Source organism: Suillus clintonianus (assembly GCF_016758775.1).
Source record: "Suillus clintonianus strain FC179 chromosome Unknown DEU56scaffold_1, whole genome shotgun sequence".
NCBI classification, from domain to species: domain Eukaryota; kingdom Fungi; phylum Basidiomycota; class Agaricomycetes; order Boletales; family Suillaceae; genus Suillus; species Suillus clintonianus.
The window spans coordinates 1,431,209-1,453,126 of NW_024539225.1; the positions used below are offsets into that span (position 1 = coordinate 1,431,209).

General features: G+C 48.6%; 10 protein-coding genes across 10 annotated transcripts; 4 read left to right on the forward strand and 6 right to left on the reverse strand.

Annotated features, from left to right (window-relative positions):
• Positions 1 to 9: 9 nt before the first annotated feature.
• On the forward strand, positions 10 to 2,089 carry DEU56DRAFT_875647 (uncharacterized protein; the record flags this gene model as incomplete). The annotated part of the gene is made up of 9 exons (XM_041355998.1): positions 10 to 235; positions 289 to 572; positions 622 to 721; positions 769 to 1,050; positions 1,101 to 1,297; positions 1,351 to 1,427; positions 1,483 to 1,603; positions 1,669 to 1,731; positions 1,782 to 2,089. The coding sequence occupies exons 1-9, from the start codon at positions 54 to 56 to the stop codon at positions 2,087 to 2,089; spliced, it is 1,614 nt and encodes a 537-aa protein (XP_041215966.1). The 5' UTR covers positions 10 to 53.
• A 141-nt stretch (positions 2,090 to 2,230) lies between these two features.
• DEU56DRAFT_922419 (uncharacterized protein) lies at positions 2,231 to 4,141 on the reverse strand (the record flags this gene model as incomplete). Its single annotated transcript, XM_041358516.1, has 8 exons — positions 2,231 to 3,032; positions 3,084 to 3,186; positions 3,238 to 3,311; positions 3,498 to 3,570; positions 3,635 to 3,703; positions 3,777 to 3,829; positions 3,881 to 4,050; positions 4,117 to 4,141. 8 exons carry the CDS (start codon positions 4,139 to 4,141, stop codon positions 2,637 to 2,639), a joined length of 963 nt encoding a protein of 320 aa, XP_041215967.1. The 3' UTR covers positions 2,231 to 2,636.
• A 116-nt stretch (positions 4,142 to 4,257) lies between these two features.
• On the reverse strand, positions 4,258 to 6,350 carry DEU56DRAFT_765061 (pyridoxal phosphate-dependent transferase). The gene is made up of 8 exons (XM_041350964.1): positions 6,048 to 6,350; positions 5,869 to 6,000; positions 5,680 to 5,817; positions 5,143 to 5,631; positions 4,786 to 4,947; positions 4,661 to 4,733; positions 4,487 to 4,610; positions 4,258 to 4,432 (listed from the first exon to the last, which is right to left on the reverse strand). The coding sequence occupies exons 1-8, from the start codon at positions 6,255 to 6,257 to the stop codon at positions 4,369 to 4,371; spliced, it is 1,392 nt and encodes a 463-aa protein (XP_041215968.1). The 5' UTR covers positions 6,258 to 6,350; the 3' UTR covers positions 4,258 to 4,368.
• A 939-nt stretch (positions 6,351 to 7,289) lies between these two features.
• Positions 7,290 to 8,429, reverse strand: DEU56DRAFT_765065 (uncharacterized protein). Its single transcript, XM_041350965.1, has 6 exons — positions 8,266 to 8,429; positions 8,069 to 8,212; positions 8,009 to 8,014; positions 7,811 to 7,960; positions 7,737 to 7,761; positions 7,290 to 7,674 (listed from the first exon to the last, which is right to left on the reverse strand). The coding sequence occupies exons 1-6, from the start codon at positions 8,321 to 8,323 to the stop codon at positions 7,425 to 7,427; spliced, it is 633 nt and encodes a 210-aa protein (XP_041215969.1). The 5' UTR covers positions 8,324 to 8,429; the 3' UTR covers positions 7,290 to 7,424.
• Positions 8,430 to 8,480: 51 nt separating this feature from the next.
• On the forward strand, positions 8,481 to 9,663 carry DEU56DRAFT_765070 (uncharacterized protein). Its single transcript, XM_041350966.1, has 6 exons — positions 8,481 to 8,779; positions 8,842 to 8,918; positions 8,965 to 9,179; positions 9,228 to 9,335; positions 9,393 to 9,485; positions 9,535 to 9,663. Exons 1-6 carry the CDS (start codon positions 8,519 to 8,521, stop codon positions 9,600 to 9,602), a joined length of 822 nt encoding a protein of 273 aa, XP_041215970.1. The 5' UTR covers positions 8,481 to 8,518; the 3' UTR covers positions 9,603 to 9,663.
• DEU56DRAFT_765077 (uncharacterized protein) lies at positions 9,664 to 11,062 on the reverse strand. Its single transcript, XM_041350967.1, has 4 exons — positions 11,007 to 11,062; positions 10,335 to 10,943; positions 10,047 to 10,281; positions 9,664 to 9,989 (listed from the first exon to the last, which is right to left on the reverse strand). Exons 2-4 carry the CDS (start codon positions 10,920 to 10,922, stop codon positions 9,802 to 9,804), a joined length of 1,011 nt encoding a protein of 336 aa, XP_041215971.1. The 5' UTR covers positions 10,923 to 10,943; positions 11,007 to 11,062; the 3' UTR covers positions 9,664 to 9,801.
• Positions 11,063 to 11,068: 6 nt separating this feature from the next.
• On the reverse strand, positions 11,069 to 13,046 carry DEU56DRAFT_765082 (HAD subfamily IIID h). The gene is made up of 11 exons (XM_041350968.1): positions 12,849 to 13,046; positions 12,711 to 12,796; positions 12,536 to 12,643; positions 12,405 to 12,481; positions 12,165 to 12,356; positions 12,001 to 12,115; positions 11,867 to 11,951; positions 11,662 to 11,768; positions 11,577 to 11,610; positions 11,371 to 11,529; positions 11,069 to 11,317 (listed from the first exon to the last, which is right to left on the reverse strand). Exons 1-11 carry the CDS (start codon positions 12,864 to 12,866, stop codon positions 11,279 to 11,281), a joined length of 1,020 nt encoding a protein of 339 aa, XP_041215972.1. The 5' UTR covers positions 12,867 to 13,046; the 3' UTR covers positions 11,069 to 11,278.
• Positions 13,047 to 13,317: 271 nt separating this feature from the next.
• DEU56DRAFT_722121 (NUDIX domain-containing protein) lies at positions 13,318 to 14,376 on the forward strand (the record flags this gene model as incomplete). Its single annotated transcript, XM_041347718.1, has 4 exons — positions 13,318 to 13,446; positions 13,500 to 13,765; positions 13,816 to 14,236; positions 14,296 to 14,376. The coding sequence occupies 4 exons, from the start codon at positions 13,318 to 13,320 to the stop codon at positions 14,374 to 14,376; spliced, it is 897 nt and encodes a 298-aa protein (XP_041215973.1).
• Positions 14,254 to 16,819, reverse strand: DEU56DRAFT_24045 (Alpha/Beta hydrolase protein). The gene is made up of 6 exons (XM_041345245.1): positions 16,377 to 16,819; positions 16,170 to 16,316; positions 16,003 to 16,117; positions 15,726 to 15,944; positions 15,028 to 15,669; positions 14,254 to 14,974 (listed from the first exon to the last, which is right to left on the reverse strand). Exons 1-6 carry the CDS (start codon positions 16,697 to 16,699, stop codon positions 14,723 to 14,725), a joined length of 1,698 nt encoding a protein of 565 aa, XP_041215974.1. The 5' UTR covers positions 16,700 to 16,819; the 3' UTR covers positions 14,254 to 14,722.
• A 1,584-nt stretch (positions 16,820 to 18,403) lies between these two features.
• DEU56DRAFT_875668 (CwfJ C-terminus 1-domain-containing protein-like protein) lies at positions 18,404 to 21,479 on the forward strand. Its single transcript, XM_041355999.1, has 12 exons — positions 18,404 to 18,472; positions 18,532 to 18,719; positions 18,773 to 18,880; positions 18,939 to 19,036; positions 19,089 to 19,511; positions 19,575 to 19,764; positions 19,810 to 19,877; positions 19,928 to 20,201; positions 20,254 to 20,293; positions 20,346 to 20,558; positions 20,628 to 20,942; positions 21,132 to 21,479. The coding sequence occupies exons 1-12, from the start codon at positions 18,423 to 18,425 to the stop codon at positions 21,262 to 21,264; spliced, it is 2,100 nt and encodes a 699-aa protein (XP_041215975.1). The 5' UTR covers positions 18,404 to 18,422; the 3' UTR covers positions 21,265 to 21,479.
• The last annotated feature ends 439 nt before the right edge of the window (positions 21,480 to 21,918 follow it).

A 21,918-nucleotide genomic window follows, 5' to 3' on the forward strand; every position in this document is an offset into this window, starting at 1 on the left:
CTGTAGTATGGAACACATATTTCAGGATTCACCACACCGGACCACTTCGACCGATGAACCATGAGTTTCCTGCGACGAGGTCAAGAATATACCTTCCATCAGGTCATTATGGAACTGTCAAGTATGTTGGACCAGTCGACGGCACCACCGGTCTTTGGCTCGGCATCGAATGGGACGACTCAAATCGCGGCAAACATGATGGCATAAAGGATGGGAAACGATACTTTGACTGTCGGTAAGATCAAGGGCATATCGTCTCCCATTGATACTCAGCTCAGCGACCACAAGAATACCTAACAGCGGATCATTCATTCGCCCATCTTCCTCCATTTGCTACGGGTATTCATTTTTGCAAGCATTGAAAAATAAGTATGTCGAAGTTGTGCATGGGACTGCATCGCGGGAGAAGATCGTTTTGGGCTCTTCAAACGGTGCCATAGAGGTTGAAGCTGTAGACTTGGACAAGATACGAGGCAAATTTGCAAATCTGGAGCGACTACGCGAAGTGAGCCTCGATGGCGAGATGGTTTCTACTGGGAATAACCCAGGGGAAATCCTGTCAACATGTCCTAGTGAGCCAGTGCATTTTCCCGCAAATATCATGGAATTAATATGATCAAGACATCCGCGGCCTGGATCTATCTGCGACACTTTTGTCTGAATGGGACGCTGTGGCGATGATAACTGCTGAGCTGCATCAGCTCGAGCGGCTAGCGCTCAAGTTAGCCTTGTGTTTTCCTCTTTTGATTATACTGACGCTATAAATAGTCGCAACCGGCTGACGCCGCCTCCATCTCACTTGCCCGCATCAGCTTGGCTGCGACTCTCAGAGCTCCAGCTGAACGGCACCTCGACTTCATGGGAAGAATTTACATGCATAGCGATACTCATGCCTCAACTTCGCATAGCAGAACTCGGATACAATGGGCTAAATTTCCTATCACGTGCGAAGATCTCTACAACGTTGGCCCGTATCGAGATCCTCAATTTCGATAGCAACAAACTAGAAGATTGGCAACATATAAGCGAGGCATTGAAGCCGTGTACCTCGTATGTGCAGTGTTTGCGGGGTTTTTCAATAAACTAATCCGGTACCGTAGATTACAACGACTCGTACTTTCATCTAACGGCATTGAAAGGATTCCTCCTCGGGAATCCTGTCCTTCGCCTTTGCACGGCCTTACAGTCCTCTCTCTTTCCAGTAACAAACTTCATAATTCGCGCGATATTGACCAATTATATGAGTGGTGCCCTAATCTCGAAACGTTGAGCCTCGCCAAAAATCCACTGACTGAGGGTCAGCGCAAGATTTTCGTCTTATCTGAAGAAACACGTACTTACTGCTCACAGCAAATGACACGTCTCGTTCTGCCAGGCAGCAAGTCATAGCAAAGATTCCGTCCTTACGGGTCCTTGACGCAACCGTGGTAAGCACAGGACCGAAGCTGCTGTACCTTGAGTTTAATTTCCCTTGTCATCAAGATCTCGGCAAAGGAACGATCAGACAGTGAATTATTTTATCTTTCTTTCGTTGCGAAGACCGTGCCTGGGCGGGACGAAGACAAAATGAAAGGACATCCACAATGGAAGATGCTGTGCATGAGTCAGTGTCTTGACTCCACTTGAGTCACTTTCCGTATTCATCAAATATTTTGCTATGTACCACAGAGCACGGTAGACCCGCCGAGTCAGCGGCTGGTCGCGATGGCAGACTAAGTCGATATCTGATCGGTAGGTCCTTGTAGGATAATTCGTCACCGCCTTTCTAACTATACCCACAGAGGTGAAAGTTCACCACTGCTCTGAGCCTCCTGGAGGCCACTTTACCCCGGAAATGGAAGGGGGCCTCATCACACCAGCTTCGCTGCGTGTGCTGTCTACGATGAAATTGGGGCTTTTCCGCCTCAGACTGATGAAAACTTTGGGAGTAGGCAACAATCCAAGGAACCGCGATAATACGTACGTATGGTTGAGGATGGGTGACGATACACTAGCTCTTCTTCAAAACGATGATCAAGAATTAGGATGGTGGGGAATAGAGAATGATTCACAGATTGTTGTATACATAGCGCAGCAAACTGAATCTTGATTACAACCTGCATCACTTATGTTTGTACATGCCTACAAATACATGTCCCTAACAATAGATGTGAGTAAACCAACACACCTGAAGATAATCTGCCATATCCCAAAACGTCAACCACCGTGCACTAAAGTGTGACGAATCGAAGGACACGATCACATTGGTGGGCACATTCAAGGTCCCAGGTACCGAGGTAGGCACGTGAAGTCTTCTTTAATTCCGTCACCGTTCCCGCCAAGTTTCCGCGGTTCCACGCCACCGATGGAAGATGATGCCCACGTCAATTCTCACGCCCTGCCTTGGATCTCCTTCAGTTGATGCTTGGAAGTACAGGTTCCACGCCAAATTCGGGACGCCTTCACCCTAATCGTTCGACATACGGACCAAGAGGAAAATGACCTCTGTAAGACAAAACAACAGTGCTTCGGTTCGACCCAACATACGCCAACGCCAAGCTCGAGGAGACCATGACCATCATAAGAGAGGGGGAAACCAATAACGGACGGGGTGCCCCTCGGCCAAGTGCAAAATATCCAGCGGCTGCCTATATCCTTTAACGCGCCCATCCACCATCGCCATTTGCGTGCCTCATTGCCCTGTCGTCGTACCGGTCGTCTTTCTCGTCGCGTCTGCCACCGCGGTCTTCACGTCGCCGGTCATCGTCCCTGCGGCGGTCATAATAATAATCAGGGGCTCTGCGGTCATCATCATAACCTCCCCGTCGGTAATCATCGTACCCTGCTGGTTTTCTCTCATCAGGTTCCCTCCGCGGCGGAGGTGGAGACCGGGGGCGACGTTCGTCATAATCATTGCGACGAGGAGGTGACCGGGATCGCTCGCGGCGATATGATGGACGATCATCCCTGTAGTAGCGTTCTTCTTTGTATCGGTCGTCACGAGGCCGTTCCTCACGACGATCCTCCCGCCTGTAGTTATCAGGTCCACCGCGCTGAGAGAACAGGTAAGGACCATCGCAAAGTGACTGCAAATTGGAACTTACGGCATCATCGTACGCAACGCGGACAGGTCTACCGCGCAGGTCCTTACCGTCTAAATCCTTGACGGCGCGGTCTGCATCATCTCGCGATAGATATTCAAGTATACTGAGTAACTGTCTGTCAGCTAGAGACAACGCGTAACTTTGAGTCACATACCCCTGGCCAGGGTTGTCGCGATCAATATCAGCAAACGACACGCTACCGGCCTCGCGTCCGAAATCTTTTAAGTCCTGAGTGAGGAGTGTATGGTTAGGTTCGGTGGTGGGTTCGGGCAAAGCCGGCGAAAGTGAATATCAACGAAACACTGGCGGTCCATCCAAGTTCCAAAATGACCAGCCGGATCGATCTCCAGAAATATGGAAGTGCCATATGCTCCACGAACACTGCCAATGGTGCAAACCGAAAGAGGATCATACCTGCCAGCTTGTGTCGCGAGAAATACCAGAAACGATCAGGCGAATACCGGGAGGCCTGCGGGAGCGAGCAGCCCTAAACAAAAATACAACTTGTTAGGGGAAAGCATAATATCGTCTTTGCGAGTCGGGGAATATACCCATATCCACGGTCACTCTCATAGACATCCCGACGGGGGCGACTTTCTTTGGCGAATTCAACGACGATGCTGAAGAAAAAAAACGGAACGAAAAAAAATTAAGCATGGCAGTGAAAGATTTGCAGATGACCACGATACGCACTTGGCACCCATAAATGGCTTGCCGTTGAAATGATGCACAGCGTCCTCCGCATCCTATAAAAGTTTGGCATACTGATCACCGTGATACATGGTGGCTAGATCCACCTTTGAGCTTTCAAACTCGACAAAACCGAATCCTGATGGAGGTCCAGTGAGTTCCGCATTTGGCGCGCGCCTCTTGTCCGACGAACCGGTCATGACACGACAGTCAATGATACGGCCATAGCCATCGAAAAACTTAGCCACGTCATCAGAACGAGCATCTGGGGGAAGTCCTGTGCAACACAAACAATGATGAGGATTGTTTTATGCCAAAATGTGACAAGAAGAAAATTTCGTACTGCCAAGGTACAAGCGTCTTGCCATGGTGGTTGAAAGTGAAAGAGCGTAGTTATGGCGGAGATTCAACTCGCCATTATATTCGGTTGTGCCAAGAATTTGGTCATCGTGCACGGACAAGACCTCGGATACCGCCGATAATATCCATAGAAAGTTCTTTACATTGCAAGTTATATCGTCATACATAAAGTTATACGCAAAACAATCCTCAAATATGTAAAAGACAGACAAAGCAGAACGTGCGCGAAGTATAATTAATGTTGAGACCAGTTAATCGAGTTGATGTCAATGCCTTCCTGCACCATCTCCCACAACGGGCTGAAGGAGGCGATGAGCACAGCAGAAGGCACTGAGATGTAAGTGAAACCGTACCTCATATCACGAAGTCTGGTAACAACGCGAACGATGTGATTCACCACGAAATCAATTTCCGCTTCTGTGGTGAAACGACCGATGCCAAAGCGCAAGGACGAATGTGCCATATCCTCCGCCGCTCCTAAATGACTGTCAGGTACCAGAACAAGTCCGCACATGAAGAAAACGTACCGAGAGCACGAAGAACGTATGAAGGCTCCAGAGACGCAGATGTACATGCACTGCCAGAAGACAAAGCGATATCCTGCAACGAAAACCATGAAATTTTCTCTCATCGGAGGTGCCACTATGCTTACTTTCAAGGCCATGAGAAGGCTTTCGCCTTCAACATATGAGAACGAAAGGTTTACACATCCCGGGTATCCATTGACATCTCCATTTCGAACCACATGCTCGACTTGGGAATTGATGCCCTGGATTAACCTATCCGACAACTGCTTGATCCGCGCGTGATCCCTCTGGAATATGTATCAGATTCAGAACGGGAGGCGGATTGATAGACAAGAACTTGATCAGTACCCCTGCACAGGAATCGTTACCAAGCTAGCGGCTCATACGGCCGTAAGCCTAGAGCATTACGCCACTTGATTCAAATGCCATTTCAAACGCATGTGCGGATTTCATCATAAGTTGTGCGAAGAACAAGAGCTCACCGCCATCTCTAGCTTGGCTATGCGTGCTGCTTCACCCATGCCAACCGCCAGCGCCGTGGGCAAGGTACCACTGCGCAGCCCACGCTCTTGTCCTCCCCCACTCAAAATCGGTTCCAATCGCACGCGCGGTCTCCGGCGGACATAAGCTGCACCCACTCCCTTTGGTCCATAGATTTTATGCCCTGAAATGCTCATCAGGTCGATGTTGGCTTCATTAACGTCGATAGGTATTTTTCCCACAGCCTGCGCCGCGTCGGTGTGAAGGTATACACCACGATGCTTCCGCACAATAGCACCAATTTCCTTCATTGGTTGAATGACACCGGTCTCATTGTTTACCGTCATGATAGAAATGAGGGAGGTGTCAGGGCGGATGGCGGCCTCGAGAGTCTCAAGATTGACGATGCCATTAGACTCGACAGGAAGATAGGTGATTTCAAATTCTTCTTCACTGAGTTTCCTGCAAGAGTCTAAGACGCACTTGTGCTCCTTCAGGGACGATCAGCGTTGGTCATGAAACTAAGCAGCTCAACCTACCGTCTGCGTCGTTATAACATGTCTTTTCTTGTCTTTATTGAACCGTGCGACACCCTTAATAGCCATGTTATTTGTCTCAGTAGCACCAGAAGTGAAGACGATGTCCTTGGTCTCAGCTCCAATAAGGTCCGCTACATGCTAGAAGATGTCAAAGAGACGTTTTCATGCTGATAAACCCGGCAGACTTACCTTGCGTGCCACCTCAATAGCCTGCTCTGCTTCCCATCCATACGCATGGGTTCGACTATGTGGATTACCGTACTGATCTGTTAGGAATGGCAGCATGGCATCGAGAACACGGGGGTCTACGGGAGTGGTAGCCTGGACCTTGTTAATACACCAAATAATATCTAATTAAATAGTCATACCTGCATATCGAGGTATATGGGACGTGTCTTTTGTGTCACGCTGCTCTCACGATTAGGAACCTCCAGCTTGAAGTGCATATCTTCGACGACGCGTGCACGGTCTGCACCAGAGGGTTGCACGAAGCCTCTGCGAGCGCAGGCAGCAGCCCGTCCTACGGAGCTTCTGAAAGTGGCTTTTCCCATCACACTGGGGGTGACTCTGGACAGCATCTTGAGTGCAAACTTTTCCCGTTAATCAGATAGGAGAATCTGAGAATGAAGGAGAACAAGAAGCTAAGCTCGCTGTTGTGAATAGCGAAGAGCGAGTACCACGGTGACGAATTGAATTGTCAGCAAGTCTTACGGGGGTCACGTGAACGTCTGTTACATAATACAGAGTGTGGAGTTAAGGTTTTTAACGCCAAGTCACTCATATCCGAAACTTTCAAGTTGACGCTAGAACCACCAACTTGCGAACCGACTGGACGTCTGCCAGTGGAGTGGCAATACAAGGAACTTAACGAGGTATTATTTGTGGTTACTGGTCAGTGGTGACACAGTCACACATACACTTATCGGCCACTGCACAGTAGCATCAGTCTCAATCTCACTACCTTGATGTATTGTTAGGATGCTATGCGTGACAGAGGCTGCATTCCTCTCATCCTCTCTTGTTCTTTCGCTTCGTAGTCATCGCTCACACTCCACTAGGTTCCCGGAGATTAGGGCTGTGTACTGATCATCCACTTTCAAGTTCCATGATTGGATTCATATCATGACTCCACCTCTTCGCAAGGCCATCTTATGGCTCATTTCTTATCTATGAGATGTGCCTCCGCGGAAGATGGCCATTTCACGCTCATTGACCAATTGCATCGCCTATCAACCGGCAGGCATGAATTTTCTCCACTGCTCCTGACCCTGTCGGTGACATTCACGATGCTCCTGATGGGATGGGGATGACACCAAGGCTACCAGAGGCAACACACTAGATTGAATAGACTGTCTCTGAGATACTACATAATTAGCACCCTGCAAGATGGTAGTCCCGGTTCATGTCCTACCGAGAGTATTTTAAATCAGTAGAAGTGATATTTCTCGAGTCCATAGCCAGAACCCTTGACAGAGTGGCATGTTCATTTACGACGACTTGAAAGCAAGTAGCAAGTAAGTAAAGGACGCAAGCGAACTACCTCCCACCGTGACAGTATGTCATTGCAGGCGTTCAAAAGCAAGCACGGCGCAGAAGAACACAGGGCTCACAAAATCCAGGAGCTGCCGCCCAAGAGAGATAATATCTGAACGTTTGTCTTGAATGTGTATATTTTTGGTGCAAATTCGGTCTTCATGGAAGACAGTAGGTACGATAAATACCAAAATACTTCGGGTCGTACAAGATCATCTCTTCCTTCCTGATGAAGGCGGGGGCGGCAATAGCGGTACTGCTCCCCCCGAGGTACCAGTGCTTTGGGTGGAGGAACCTAGCAAATTGGTCCCAGGTGTTGATGATTTACTAGCTTTTCCCGGAATGGATATAGAGAACGTCTGGCCGTCTTTCAAAGAGTAGTCCTTCTTTGGACCAACCGGGATATGAGGAGAAGGGGTTTCCTCAGAGGGGCTAGGAGGGCTCAAAGCAGCCTTCAAACGCCTAGGCATGGGCGTACTGTAGGTGAGTGATTGAAATTTAATTTTACCGTTCGCTAAACGCACTTGGTGTAATCTTGCAATGCAACGTCTGAGAGCAATTGTCAATATAGCAAGCAAAATGAAAGGAGAGCACTCACTGAAATCAAAGCTATCTGTTCGCTCAGCGAATCCCATCCCAATATAGGCCTTCTTGCCAGTATCCTCTACCCTGATTACAAAATATCGGGATGAATCAAGGACGGATTCCACGCATGGCTTAAGAGCGTCATAAGGTGCGCGGGCGAACACTAAATCCCCATCAGGATGCTATAATGATTACTGATGTTGGAACGCACATTCGCCTGCAGTCGCGTCAATCATCCACTAGTACGCGGTGACAAGCTAACAGTGCTTACCCGTCTGAGCATCTTCAAACATCAGCGCTGCACCAGTCGACTTCTCGACAATGCGCAGCCTACCTTTCCATAGAGGCTGTGCAAGGTCTCCCCAGTCGTTAGCACGATGTCCCTCGTTGGCCTTCAGATGGGGGATCTTGTAGACTACGTGTGCCGATGAAACGTTTGCTGGTGAGGTTCGCGCAGCTTGGACCTACCTGAGACTTCTCTCCCAATATATAATATCGATTCGACCTCTTCGTCGAGCACATCCATGTTTGTAGTACTACAGAAGGAACGACTGTCTTCCTTCTATTGGGACTGCCTACGGGAGACTAGGTGGTTTGTACTACTTTGTAGTGCGCTTGAATGTGTTTCACAGAGTACCGTTGCTTAGTAAGCAGCAGCTGAATGTGATCATCATCGATTCAAAGTCACGGTATTCAGCATCAGCATCAATCTCTTAAGTATATGGCTCAAGCACCACCCACACCTCCTCCCATGAGCGCAACAGAACTTCGTGATGAAGCTCGAGATTCCATCATTGCTTCCTCGGCGGAATCCTCGGATCCCACCGTATCATCCAACAGTTCAGGCAGCGCGGCTGAAATCCCCCCACAACTCCCCGCTGCCCAAGATATATACCAACAAATTTTCCCCCAGCTATCTGATCTGGCCGAGCAAAGGAACTTCATTGGCATTACTAATATCGCTGAACTTCACGACTTGAACGTGAGCGCTCCTTGAGATGCCCCTCATAAACATGACGGCATCTTGATAATGTCCTGCAACAGGGTTCAAACGACAAAAGCTACTCTAGACTACTTTTGATTGCCCCCTTGGTCCTAGCTTATATGGTGCTGGATGACTTGTGAGACCCATCGCCTGATTGTACTCCTTTGTAACATTTGCTCCAGAACACCTGCTCAACATGCCCTTGCACGCTTACCTGAAAATGTGTCTTTGCATCCACTGTCGCGTGCACTCGCGGCACTCTTGGCATCCGCTTCGGAACGAAAGTATGAAAATACTTACTCGCGAGCCCAAGAGCTTTTCCAGATGTCGCAGCAAAGCGACTTCCCTGATCCAAGGCTGGGAAAAACTGTCGGTCTGCTAGTCAACGACTTCCTCGGTATGTATAGATGTAATTACAGTTTCATCCTATCGAGTTTGTTGTCAGATGCATTCCGCAAGAACACGTTCACGCTTGTTTCGCGAGCGTTTGCATGCCTCCACGTTACGGAAGCCCAGAAATTACTTGGGCTGGGACGAAAGGAAGTGCTTGCAAGTAAGCTCGATGGCTCACTCTTTACTATTCTTGCTGAACGGCCGTCATTGTTTGAAGTCGCGAACAACAACCACTGGCAGTTCGACAGCGCCAGTGGTATATTGCGACCTCCGAATGCTTCTCTGCCCGCTCTCATTGCTTCAAAACCTGGTATGTGACAAAACTATATACACCGATTTATACTTAGCGATGTCTTTAGTACTGCCGTCCTCAGTGATGACTTTCGATCTTGTTGTGAACGGTGTTACAACCTCAGAAGTATATTGATGCTAGTAGACGTCTCTATTGCAACATCCACAATGGAATTACAATCGTGCAAAACTTGACAACCTCGGGGCTTAGGACCGCTGTCCTTCCTTCAATATGTACCAAGTATGCGGGATTAGGAACCCTTGACATTGTGAACTAAGTTGGACTGAGTGGACTCCCAAAGTCTGCGGATTACAGTGCGTAGTAATTGTATCGGTTATGGTCTCACATACCGAAATGGGAGTGGGAGTTGTCGGAGTACAGGATAAGATGAGTCGAATCGAGGTGTGAGATGCCTGAGGTAGAGTCGTGAAGTCATAATATCTTGTCGGTGCCATCGTAGCAACCAGGCTAAGTGATTGCTTGGAGGAACATCCAGAAAGCGATGCTTGTGGAGTGAAGGTACTAAGAACAGACTCGTGTTACAATCCTTCATCCCTACCGAGGTTAATTTCGCCTTGCCTTTAATGTCACGCTTCATCCGAAGCATGCTTTTGAAGTTTGAACATTCCGCGACGTCGCCGGGGGCAGGTACTTCACTGGGTATCGTAGGGTCACAGGCTACCCTGCTTGGGTGATCCTCATCCAGCATCACGGTGAAGTCCACCTGGCTGTCGATTTTTATACCAGTTTTCTTGCGGAATTTATGCCACTCGCGGTCTTTTGCGCGCAATTCTTCGTTGACTTGCTGAAAGAGCTGTAAAAACATTTCATTCCACACTGCCAAACTAAGCAGGTGACCGAACTTGCCTTGAGCCGTTTTGCAATAAATGATCTTACTCTTTGCAGTTCTCCGTGGGCAAGAGAAGCACGGGAATGAGTGGTCTTGGACAGGTTTTTCCTGACCACTGGAACACCAAATACGAAGCCAGATCCAATCCACCTTGGAACCACGTGCAGAGGCCTTGAATTGGGAGGCCACGGAGGTGTATCACCCATAGCCATGGAAAAAAACCGGGTTATGGGAGACAGGCCGGTGCCGTGTATAACACCACCGAACGACGCGATGTAGCACACAATAAATGTGTCCGCACTGAGACGTTGAAGGACGAGGCAATATTTGCTAATATCGGGGGCGGTGTCGATAAGAACGCGCACGTATCGCTGTTCCATTGACGTCAGTGGAAACTTGCTACGATCCAAGAATTCGTAGAAAGCAGTAGTGACTCCACCGCCACCATCGACGTGAGCGATCTCGCCTGGTTCAAAGGAGCACTGAGCCTTGTTCTTTTCCGCTTGGCTGAGGCCGTTCAAGGTAGACGCGCTCTTTGTTCGCATCGCGACGTCGAACTCGTATGCCCAACGAAGTCGATCCCATCGTAGGTCAACTCCAAGCATGAACTGAGAGTAAATCTGAGCCTAGAATTTCGAAGATAAAGTGCACATGAATGACATGACACGCGTAGTATGGGCGTAACGCACTTGGGTACCAAATGATTTCCTGGACTGCAGAAGGGTAGTTTAAACTTTACTGAATGAAATAGGAACGGGCTGGTAAAGAAATTAATTACGCAACAACATATCGATAATACTACGAAAAGTTGTACAAATACAGCACGGTTTTGTCACAAAATTGTTATGTTACAAAAATCATGTACAACAATGTTACTTGTTCCTACTCATGTGTCGATGTCTCTTGGTATGAATCTTACAACCTGATCCGAGCACGTACTGTAAGGTCGAGCGCGTCTTCGTCACGATTGCGGGAGTCGCCTTAATTCATGCTTCCAGGCCTTTGAAACTGGTGAGCAAATTTTGAGTAGAACAACAAACACGGGACGCATGCCTTGTGACGCAACGTCCGGAAATCTTCTATAGCAGCAATATGCACCATGTAACGGGCTACTTTCGGAAGCTCCCGATCAGCTTGAGCCTGCTCTGTATGAGCATTCTTGAATGCATGGATTTTCAGTCCTTCGTTCGGATTCAAGGCAAAATTCCGACTCTATGATGGAATTAGAGACAATAAAGACGAGTCATACATCCTCTTACCAGGTCATCCACGTGAATGGTGTTCTTCGCTGAACTAAAAAGGAAGGTTAAAGTATTCTCGATTTTCCAACCAAAATTTACTGACAACTGGGGAAAGTGATTCCAAATGATTTGCAATGCCTTAACATGATGTGCATATGGTTGACCATTTCGTTCTGTAAAGACAGTGAACATGCAAGTTTTGTCGAGGACTAGGCATCTTCAATTATTTACGCGAGTGTTAAAGTGGATAGTCGTACCAAATGAAATCTAGAGTCGATGTCAGCCGTAACTTGTCACCATGAAAGCACAAATAAAACCTGATAGTTCCTGGTGGATCCGACCATGCCAAGTTCTACGAGTTTCGCCTCAAGCCATATCCAGCTAGTTTGAGACCTGATGATTGGCTGTGAGAAGTCACTCTCATGAGGCGAATGAATCTCACCAAATGCAGATGTCGTAGTAAGGGTATATGGTCTCTAGAAATTCATGGAGGCCAGGTCTCGCACATTCCGCAGGAGGCAATGAGCCAGACGTCAGTGGTTTGGTGTCCAAAATAGCTGCATAAAATTTATTCTCAGGAAGTGAAAAGGCTCAAAATTGGCTTACTGTAATCGATGTCCAGCACGAGCAAACGCTTTCCGTCTCGCAGAGGATGAATGATATTAATTTGAAGTTTCTCGGTTGCTTCTCTGACTTTGCGAATATTTCGTTGGTCATTTATATAAACCGAAGCGGCAGCGGGGTTGTCAGTGAAGTCTACATCAAGATCGTTGACAACATCAGGAAGGAACTCCAGCTCTGACCGTGTGTTAGCACATGTACCGAAGGCAGAAAGTAGTGGCTCACTTGAAGGGTCCTTGATCTCGTCACCTTCAGGGGTTCCTATAAGTGTGAATGATTTCCCCGCGATTCGTAGATCTGCACTGCGAAATATGTGGTTCAGAGAATATATTGTGCAAGACATCGCGAACGCTGACATTCTCTCTTGATCTGGGGGTAGCTTTCCTTTCACGAGACCAAGGATTTTCTGCCTCTCCGGTGGAACCTTTGTCAAACTCATCAGCGAAGTCTTGAGGTCGTATACTCTGGAAAACCGGAGTCAGTACTATGGATACCATCCCTGGTTGGCAGCTATTCGGTTCCGCAGTTTACCTATCCGATCCAAGGAGATCTACCTTGTACTCGCGTCCTGACCATTTGAAGGTGAGCGGAATCTTCGTTTCAGGAATCATTTCATCCTTGTGCATTCGAGTCAATACAATTAACGACATTGGCTGAGGTCAAGCGTACCTCTAGTACAGTGGCCATACTTGCACTGCCTAAGTTGATATAAACGCGATTTTGTGTTAAATATCGCGTGGCCTGCGGAAGCGCGTACTCTCGGGTAGTAGGCCAGCTCAAGGATGAGGTATGGTGGGTTGAGGTGAAGTCTAAGAATACTATGAAGAACTTCAAGTTTTCATAGTCAATGGCCGCCACTTCAAAACCGGATCCAGTGCACTGCACCGGGTACCTACCGGAGCCAAATTAGAACTATCATCAATGTCACGGTGATCAGATATTCCACGAAACCATGTTAAGGACTTGCACCCTACTTCTGTTCAAGCATAGACCGCCTAGTCATCAGCTGCTGTGAGCTCATCCCTGCGGTTTGATGTGGTTCACATTGATTATGGACATGTGATTCAGAATCAGAACACACAGTCACATATCGCTCTCGCTGAGAAATTTCTCAGCTCTCTCCTCCGAGTCAATCAAGATGACAGATACTGAAAGTCCAAAGCCTGCAGAACCTCGTCTTTCAGCAAGTCTCGTTCTGGTCAACAGCCGCAACGAAATACTACTTGTCCAGCGCAACCCACAGGCAACGTCATTCGCTGGCTTACACGTGAGTAGAACCACTCTTTTGCAGTCTCTGTTCAAAGGCATCTGGCATTGGAGGTTTTTCCTGGCGGAAATTTTGATGCCAAGCAGGATACGTCCCTAGGATTGACTGCTATCAGAGAAACCTTTGAAGAAGCGGGATTGCTGCTAGCTTTGTCGGATACTCCGAGCACATTACTCGATGTCGACTTTACTCAGGCTAGAGAAGCTGTTCATGGAGGACAAACGTCATTTTCGACATTTCTCACAAACAACAACCTAAGAGCCGACGTAGACGCTCTGTTGCCGTTCACTACATGGGTGACACCACCGACGGTAGCTAGGTAAACAAGCTTCCTGGTCCCTGGTCCATTAATTTTACCTGACGCCCGAGCAGACGATTCCGCACGGAGTTTTTTGTCGCGTTCCTCAAGGATTCTACATCGGATGGATTGTCTTCCGGCAGAGAAGAACACCTTCCGACTCCTGATGGGGGACAAGAAGTCATCCGAACGCGATTTTTGCGGCCAGAGTCGGCTCTAGATGAGTTTAGAACTGGGAAAATTAGCCTTTTCCCACCGCAGTACTATATACTGGAAACGCTTCGCCCAATCCTTAGTGGATCGACCAGTACCGAGAGCCAGAGAAATGCAGTTCTCATGTTGTCCAGGGCTGCATTCGGGCGAATGGTGATCAATCCAAAGTCGTTCCGTGTTAACGACGGAGTAGATGAAGCATTCGTATACGAGGGCGATGAATTGAGAGGTGGTCCAAAGGGCCGCCATCACCGCATGGTGGTGAAGCGGAAAGGCGCGGTACGGCATCATATTCCTTGTATTTTGATGGGCTAGTGTTGGTCTAATTGCTCGTATAGCCATTCTCTCAGATGAATTTGGAACGCAACTTCGACTTGTTCACTCAATGCCCGGTCGAAGCTCATATACCTAAACTTTAAGAACATACCCTCACGTATACCATCTACTCGCAGTCAGTCAGTTCCAACACACTTTATTCATATTTCCTCATACAGAGGACAACGCGATTGGTGTATTTAGAGAAGAAAGTAATTTGGGCTACAGTGGCATTTAGCGGAGAGAACACGGAGTAGGCTACAAAGTATGACATGTAAAGCAAATGCAAAACAATCAATCTGGACATTAAAGAAGAATAAACAATAACAGGACCCGAAATTCCCTATGAACCAGGAGATTCATGAAGAGCATTAAACGCGGAGATGAGGGTAACAAGATGGATCCACTATCCGGGAGACAACATCAGACCATGAAATTTTACACGGGCGTCTAGATATTGAATACTTGGTAATCGTACGCGACGCTTTGACCCCAGAAAGATGGGGTGCAAGCGCCAATAGGAGCATCGCCAGTGCTGCCAAGCAGTATGGCATTGACGTCTGAAGTCCCGGCCGCCTGCCAATCGGTGTATGATGAATCATCGGGGTTTGGGTTCCCGCTATACAAGAATGACTTGTAACGGGCTTGCATTTCGGTAATCAGCGCGGACTGAGCAAAGTTAGGGATAAGAGCGGTGCCGAACTAGTACAAAACATGAGTTGTGAAGAATGGAACACAGCAAGTATTTGACTTACAACTATCTCGATATCGTCCTGATGACAAACAACGCCCGGTTCGGTACAGAAAGGGACAGCGGAGTTGCCGGGGTAGCTAGCGCCTACGGAGTACAATCCTACGTACGCAGTACCACCATTAGAGACCCAGTTTCGCGCGAACGTCCATGTCGCACATCGCCAGACCGAGTCCGTGGCGAGCACTTGGAGCTGAGGGCGGTAGTCACCATTTTGAGCAGTCCCGACGGCGTAGCTTTGCGAGCCCATGAGAGCCTCGTAGCGTGTCTCGCCGAACGAGGCGTTGACAATAGCAACATACTCAGCTTCAGGTATGGGATCAGGGAATGAGCCGTAGATCGTATAGCCTCCCTCGTCAACAACATTAGAAAGTAAGATAGGCTTGGAAACGCTGGGGAATGGCGAAGTCGAATCCAACGTCGAGGTGATGAAGGTACCGTCATTCACAACACGCATTGGCTCCGATTGAGTCGCGGCTGGGACGACGTATACAGAGCTGTTGAACTGCCAAAGACCGGCACCATTGACGATGGTATCCGCGGTTAAAGCATTTAGGCACGCTGAGTCGGTTGCAGTACAACCGAGATTTGACACGAAGTACTGCTGAAGTTGGACCTGGTCAGATGATGACAGGAAGCCGTAGTCCTGACACAGCAATGAGTCTCGCATCCCTTCCAGCGACAGCTTGGCACGCCACTTACCATAGGGTCAGACTGCAAAATTGCAGATTGAAATAGTGACTGTGCAGAAGGCACAGCAAGAAGGGCACGAATCATATTCGCACCACTGCTTTGGCCGGCTATAGTGATCTTACTCGGGTCGCCACCGAAGCTAGGAAGCACAGTCGTCAAAAATTTGAGTGCGTTCACAGCATCTCCTAGACCAAGGTTGGTCTGATTGTTGGGAGCAACGAAGCCAAGCTTTAAGGAACAACATTTGAGCTGACATGGATTGCTTGCAGTACTTGGAAGCACTCACAGCTCCCAGGCGGTACTGAATAACCGCAACGATCGAATCAGTGGCAAGCGCCAGTGCAGATCCATCTAGACCAGGATTTGTGGCGGATCCGACCATAAACGAACCTCCATGAACCCTGCGAAATTATATGACGGTCACCATCGCCGAAGAATGATCGTTATACATACCACATCAAAGTGGGTACATCACTGTCGGCGTGTAATGTGGTGGGAATATAGAGAATCATCGACATGCAATCCTCGGTGTACGTGGAGTTATCCACGAAGGGCTGCGGGCACATAAGCGGCAACGATGAGACATTTGTAGAACCATTGCTGTTGGTGCAGTGTATGTGATCAGAAGTAAATATATCAGGCGTGATGTGATTGACGTACGGGAGTGCCCATGCAGTCACCACAGAGGATGGGGACCATCGTTCTGCAGAAGCATACTTCACAGAAAACCTGTTAACACCCGAGACGTCAACTACACCCTGCGCGACGCCAAGGCGAGTTTTCACGGATATCGCAGTCGACCTTTCCCGTAGGCAAAGCTTGTGAACCGGTGTCGCGTGGACGAGACGGCAAAACCAACTTTGGGGATCTAGCGACGGAAGGGATAGTCGCGAGTTCGAGAACTGCCGCGAAACAGGGGATGCATACGACAGTGACGCGAGCAGCAGTGACGAAAGGATGGAGATAATTGAAAACGCGACCATGATTCTAACCTAAGAATCAAATGATCCAGACGTAGAGATCCCCCGACACTACTGCTTGTAAGGGAATTGCACTTCAACAAACTGCTGGATTAAATAGAGAATCCAGGCTTATGATCGTGCCTGCCAGACGACAGGGTGCGAAAGACACGCTAGGCACTATGAGCACGCAAGGTGGTAAAGAACGACAAGTTGGCAAAGGTACAACAAGAAAATATATAGACGCGGCGGGCATATAGGAAGATGAGATTTACTTCCGTATGGAACAATGCCAAGCGTGCCGAACAGAATAGGCAACTTCACTTGAAGCGCGCGTCAGGCCTCGTTTACCCAGGGTCTTTGTTCCCAAAACGTGAATTGCACATGCAAACAGTCAACCCGATTGCCTTGACCTTCTTCTAATCCGACAGTGTCCTAGATTTAAACCGTATGCGGGGCACAGATCTAGACCGCGCGCATAACCCAATCCCTTTCATCTCGTGAAACAGTCCCGTAAATGATTGTAGCGAAGGACCTGCAGCCAGAACTTGCCCTGTACCACGCATCTTCAAAAGCCATATTTATGCTACTGGACGGCGTCAGACTGAGACAGTCAACAAACCTGTTGGCGGGACTTACATGCTGTCAAGAGGTGCCTCGCAACTGTAAGCTCATCGAGTCCCAGACTCCTTTGACAGATGGGCCCTTAATTGCGGCGGCTCAACCGCCACAAGGTTGTCCTAGCAAAATCAGATATATCTTTAGAGTTCTTTGTCAAAAATTTATTTTGAGCTGTAGCCTGTCGATGAGTTCAATAAAAAGAGTGACGGAACTAAGGAAGTTAATAGTGAACAACCCATAAACTTACGCTAAGTGCCTTGCGGAAGGTGGTAGTCTAGATTGTGTCATGTCATGCATGCTAACTATAATCACCGCAAGTGACGACATCAATATATCCGACTCTCTGGGAATTGAAGACATTAAGTAACCAGGAAACAAGGAGCCGCACGTTGGAAGATTTTGATGGGCCTAAATGACCCCAAGATCATGGGACAACTGAACACTCCCATCGGAAGCACAGGGACGTGCGTCCTCGTCGTGGTATCCCTAACTCACACTCATAGGCACATCTTGCCTTGTCCTGTCCCGGTGTGATGGTGGTACATAGTTTCACCTGACCCCTGCCTTCCTCGAAATGACATGCGATCAGACCAAAAAAAAGAGTTGATCACGTACCTTGCGCTATGCCAAACCGCGCAGCGCGGCCGCCGCGCAACCGAGCAGAGGGTTTGTTTAGGCTGTGCCGGACGATAGAAGAGAAAAACAACACCCCCGAAACATGCACAGTAGTGTGATTTGGCGGAGGATCATCACAGCCTCAGATGAGGGACACTGGATGGAAAAAAACAAGCAAATGTGTTGGTTAGAAACCACCCGCCCGCCCAGTTAGCTTTCTGGGTGGTCAGGGATGAAAACGTATTCTCTCGGTGTCTCGGTACCATTAGGGTTAGGTTACACTGGTTTAGCGCGCGCCCCGGGGGATGAAAAGTATGGAAAGTTCGATGAGCAAGTAAGGTGGCGATTCGGAATTAGTACCATTGTTTTTGTTTCAGCATATGTAAACTGGTCACAGAGCTCTTTCGCGGTGAATGACACGACAAAGGGGCAAGCAGTGGTGGTCACGGTCCATGTGGTAATTCCCTTTTTGTTGCGACTGCAAGGACGGTCACGTGCTACGGAGAGTTTCATGGCGTCCTCCACTGCACCAACAGCGTCAAGTACTTCACCCGTGAAAATGTAGGCTTTTAGTCCCTATGAACCACCTATAAAACCAATGACCGAGTTCGCTTCTACAGACTCACGGTAGGCTCCGCCGTAGGGTCCATACGTGACCTTTTTGTGAAAATCAAAGCCATCGATGCGAAGCATGGCAAATTTGACTGTGTACTCTGCATCGGTGACTTTTTCGGCCCCTTGAAAGAGCCAGGAGCTTCAGGGGATGGAACAGATGAAACCGAGCAACTTTTGAACGGCGATATTGAAGGCAGGAGCACCTGTCATAAGTGCTTTACTTTGACTGAACTTCTTCATTCTCAGTCCCTTTGAAATGTTACATCATGCAAGGAGAGAACCCTCTACCTGATTCTGTGATAGAAAAATACGCCAAGACTAGTGGAGAGCTGTGCAAGGATGTATTTTTGCTGAGTGGGTTCCATCCTACATCACGGTTTTATTGGTGGTATGAGATTGACCGAGTTGCCAGATAAATCTGGGATTATGACGACCGCTCACGGACTTCGGATAGCTTGTCTAGGTGGCATCTACAATTCAGGCATCTACACCACCGCTGAAGCTCCTCCTGTGCGTTCTTGTGCGAATGATTTCAAGGGAAACGCTAACCGTCATATTCTAGGGGTTCGCATCCCCCTTCTTCTCCACCCACACCGTCGAGCGCCTTCTCTCCAACACTCTCGTTAAATCATCCTCAAAATCTCAATCCAAGGATCAAACTTACAATTCCCTTACCTCCATCCTCAACGCCTCTTCTTCCTCGCAGCTTATCGACATCCTCATTACAAACGAATGGCCTGCATGCATCACACAACACTCCTCAGCACCTTTACCTTCTCAAGAACTCTCATCTGTAGGCGCTACACCCCTGGATGAGGTAATTAGGAAGGTAAAGCCCAGATATCATTTTGCTGCGTTGGGTGGCCGGCCGCCGCAGTTTTGGGAGCGAGAACCCTTCGTATGGGATGATGAAGCAGGAAGGGTTTCGAGGTTTGTAAGCCTTGGTGCATTTGGTGCTGAAGCTACGGGTGGTAAGAAGCCCAGGGTACGTTGGAACTTCCATCATGGCATCAAATTACAGAAATAAATCACACTATGTTCTCAACAGTGGTTTTACGCATTTTCCATCGCCCCACCTTCTCCCTCAAATCCCGCTCCAGCCCGCCCCACAAACGCCACCAAAAACCCTTTCACCGAGTTAGCTCCCCGCGCCCTAAAACGGACACTTGAAACGTTCGAAGTAGGAGAGAATTTCATATGGGGAAACGTTCCACAGCCCGGCAAACGTCCACGAACAGGTACGTACTGAACCTTATTCTGCGCACTTCATCTAATCAAAGCAGACGCACCGCCAGGTGAGGAAGGCAAGCCGCCGCCAGGGTACAAATGCCGGAGGTGTGACTCTACCGAGGTTCCTCTATCCGACCTTGACCATGACCCGCGCTAACCTCCTACAAACAGCACTTCATCTCCACTTGCCCGGAACGCCAGAAACCTCCTGAAGGATACGTGTGCCGCATATGTAATACACCCGGACATCTCGTACGTGACTGTCCTACACGCCACGCTGTGGGTGACACTGGTGGGCGAAAACCACGCCCTGGGTATGTGTGTCGTGCATGTGGGAGCGAGGGACATTACATTGAGGATTGCCCGGTTGCTAATGCAGGGCAGCGTGGTGGGGAGAGGGACGGGGGGAGGGGGAGGGGGAAGAGAGACCACAAGGAGATTGGACGTGAGCATTCCTTATTGTTTGAAGTGTTACTTGTGGTACTTATGGCCTACAGCCGATGAATGCTGGTTCTGCCTCTCCAATCCCAACCTCGCGTACGTTCTCTTCCCTTACCTTGCTGCTTCCCGTTAATTCCCGCTCGCGCAGAAAACATCTCATCGTCTCCATCGGAAGTGAATGTTACGTGACGCTTCCAAAGGGTCAAATTATTCCTACGCAATCCAACGCAGCCAGGAATAACAGTAGTATTGGTACTGTCCCAGGTGGAGGCCACGTCCTCATCGTACCCATCTCACACCACCCAACGTATAACACTATCCCTACTGACATCGCACCTCCAATTCTGGAGGAGACAGATAAGTATGTGTTCAATCTTTCTTTTTCTCTTGCCGTTTCTACAGACTCTGGAACCTGACAACTACTTCACAGATACAAGTCTGCTCTCCGTGCTCTCTATGCCGCCCACAACGCAAGTGCCGTATTCTTCGAAGTCGGACGTCTGAGCGCAAAAGGAGGACACGCGCATGTACAAGCTGTCCCTGTCCCTACTTCGCTCGCGGGGAAGGTGGAGCAGGCGTTTAGGTCTCAAGGAATTGATTTCGATGGCACATTGGAAGATTGTCAGGGTGCAGGGCTACCGGATACGAGGAGGGGTAGGAGTTATTTCAGAGTTGACCTGCCTGATGGGAGGACATTGGTCCATCTGATTGAGGAACACGCACCCTTTGGGGTGCAGTTTGGCAGGTGAGTTGGCTGTGGTGGTTTCCTTGTCCTCTTTGTCTTCGCTCTTTTTTTTAGCCACGGGAACGGAGTTGGACCCACGTGTTCCTTGTCCTCGTCTCCGTTTCCCTTGCTTATTTCTGTTGTTGTTTCGTTCTATGGATGACGCTCTTGTATTTTTGCAACCGCTGATGGTATTTCGGTATTTCACAGGCAAGTCGTAACCGACATACTTGGCATTCCTGATAGGGTGGACTGGAAGGCATGTATGCTTCCCGAGGAGGAGGATAAAGCAGATGTAAAGGCATTCAAGGCTGCGTTCGCGTCTTTTGATCCGTCGATGTGATCTTCACTTGTCAGCGTTCACTGCGATTACGCCTGTAGGGTACTGGAAACCGTGATTATGACATCTTGTGTTTCATGCTACCCTGGTCACCAATCGAAGTCATTCATCACACATTACGGTATTGTTTTATTGTTTTCTGATCGGACCAGCATTGGACCAGCATCCCATGAATACCGAAGAGGACTGGCGAAATTTAAATCGATACAATATAGGTGAGTACTGAAATAGACCATTTACACAGATGGATCATAGCCATAGCAGATTGTCTTGTCCCTGTTCGTATCCCTTCAACACGCGTGTTAGCAGTGGAATTCCTCCTCGCTCTCTCATAACCTTCATGCAATCGATGCCTACCTATTGCGAGTCCGGCAGTTTTATGGCATGCCGAGCATCGGGGTGTGCTCGTTCGTGAAAACTGCATTGAAAAGAAACGAGATCGAGGCCCGCTGGAGTGCAAATTGCAATACAGGAGACAACTCAATCAAAGAGGCAAGATGATATCACACTTGGCACTTGTAATTAAAACAAAATGTTCGCGTCGAGCCTTGGCTGTGCTGCAACCCTACTCAGCGTGCACAGTGCCTCGACCGCCGATACTATCATCAACGGTGCTGGTCTCTTGCAATTCGATGGCTTTGTGTATACCACCCTGTC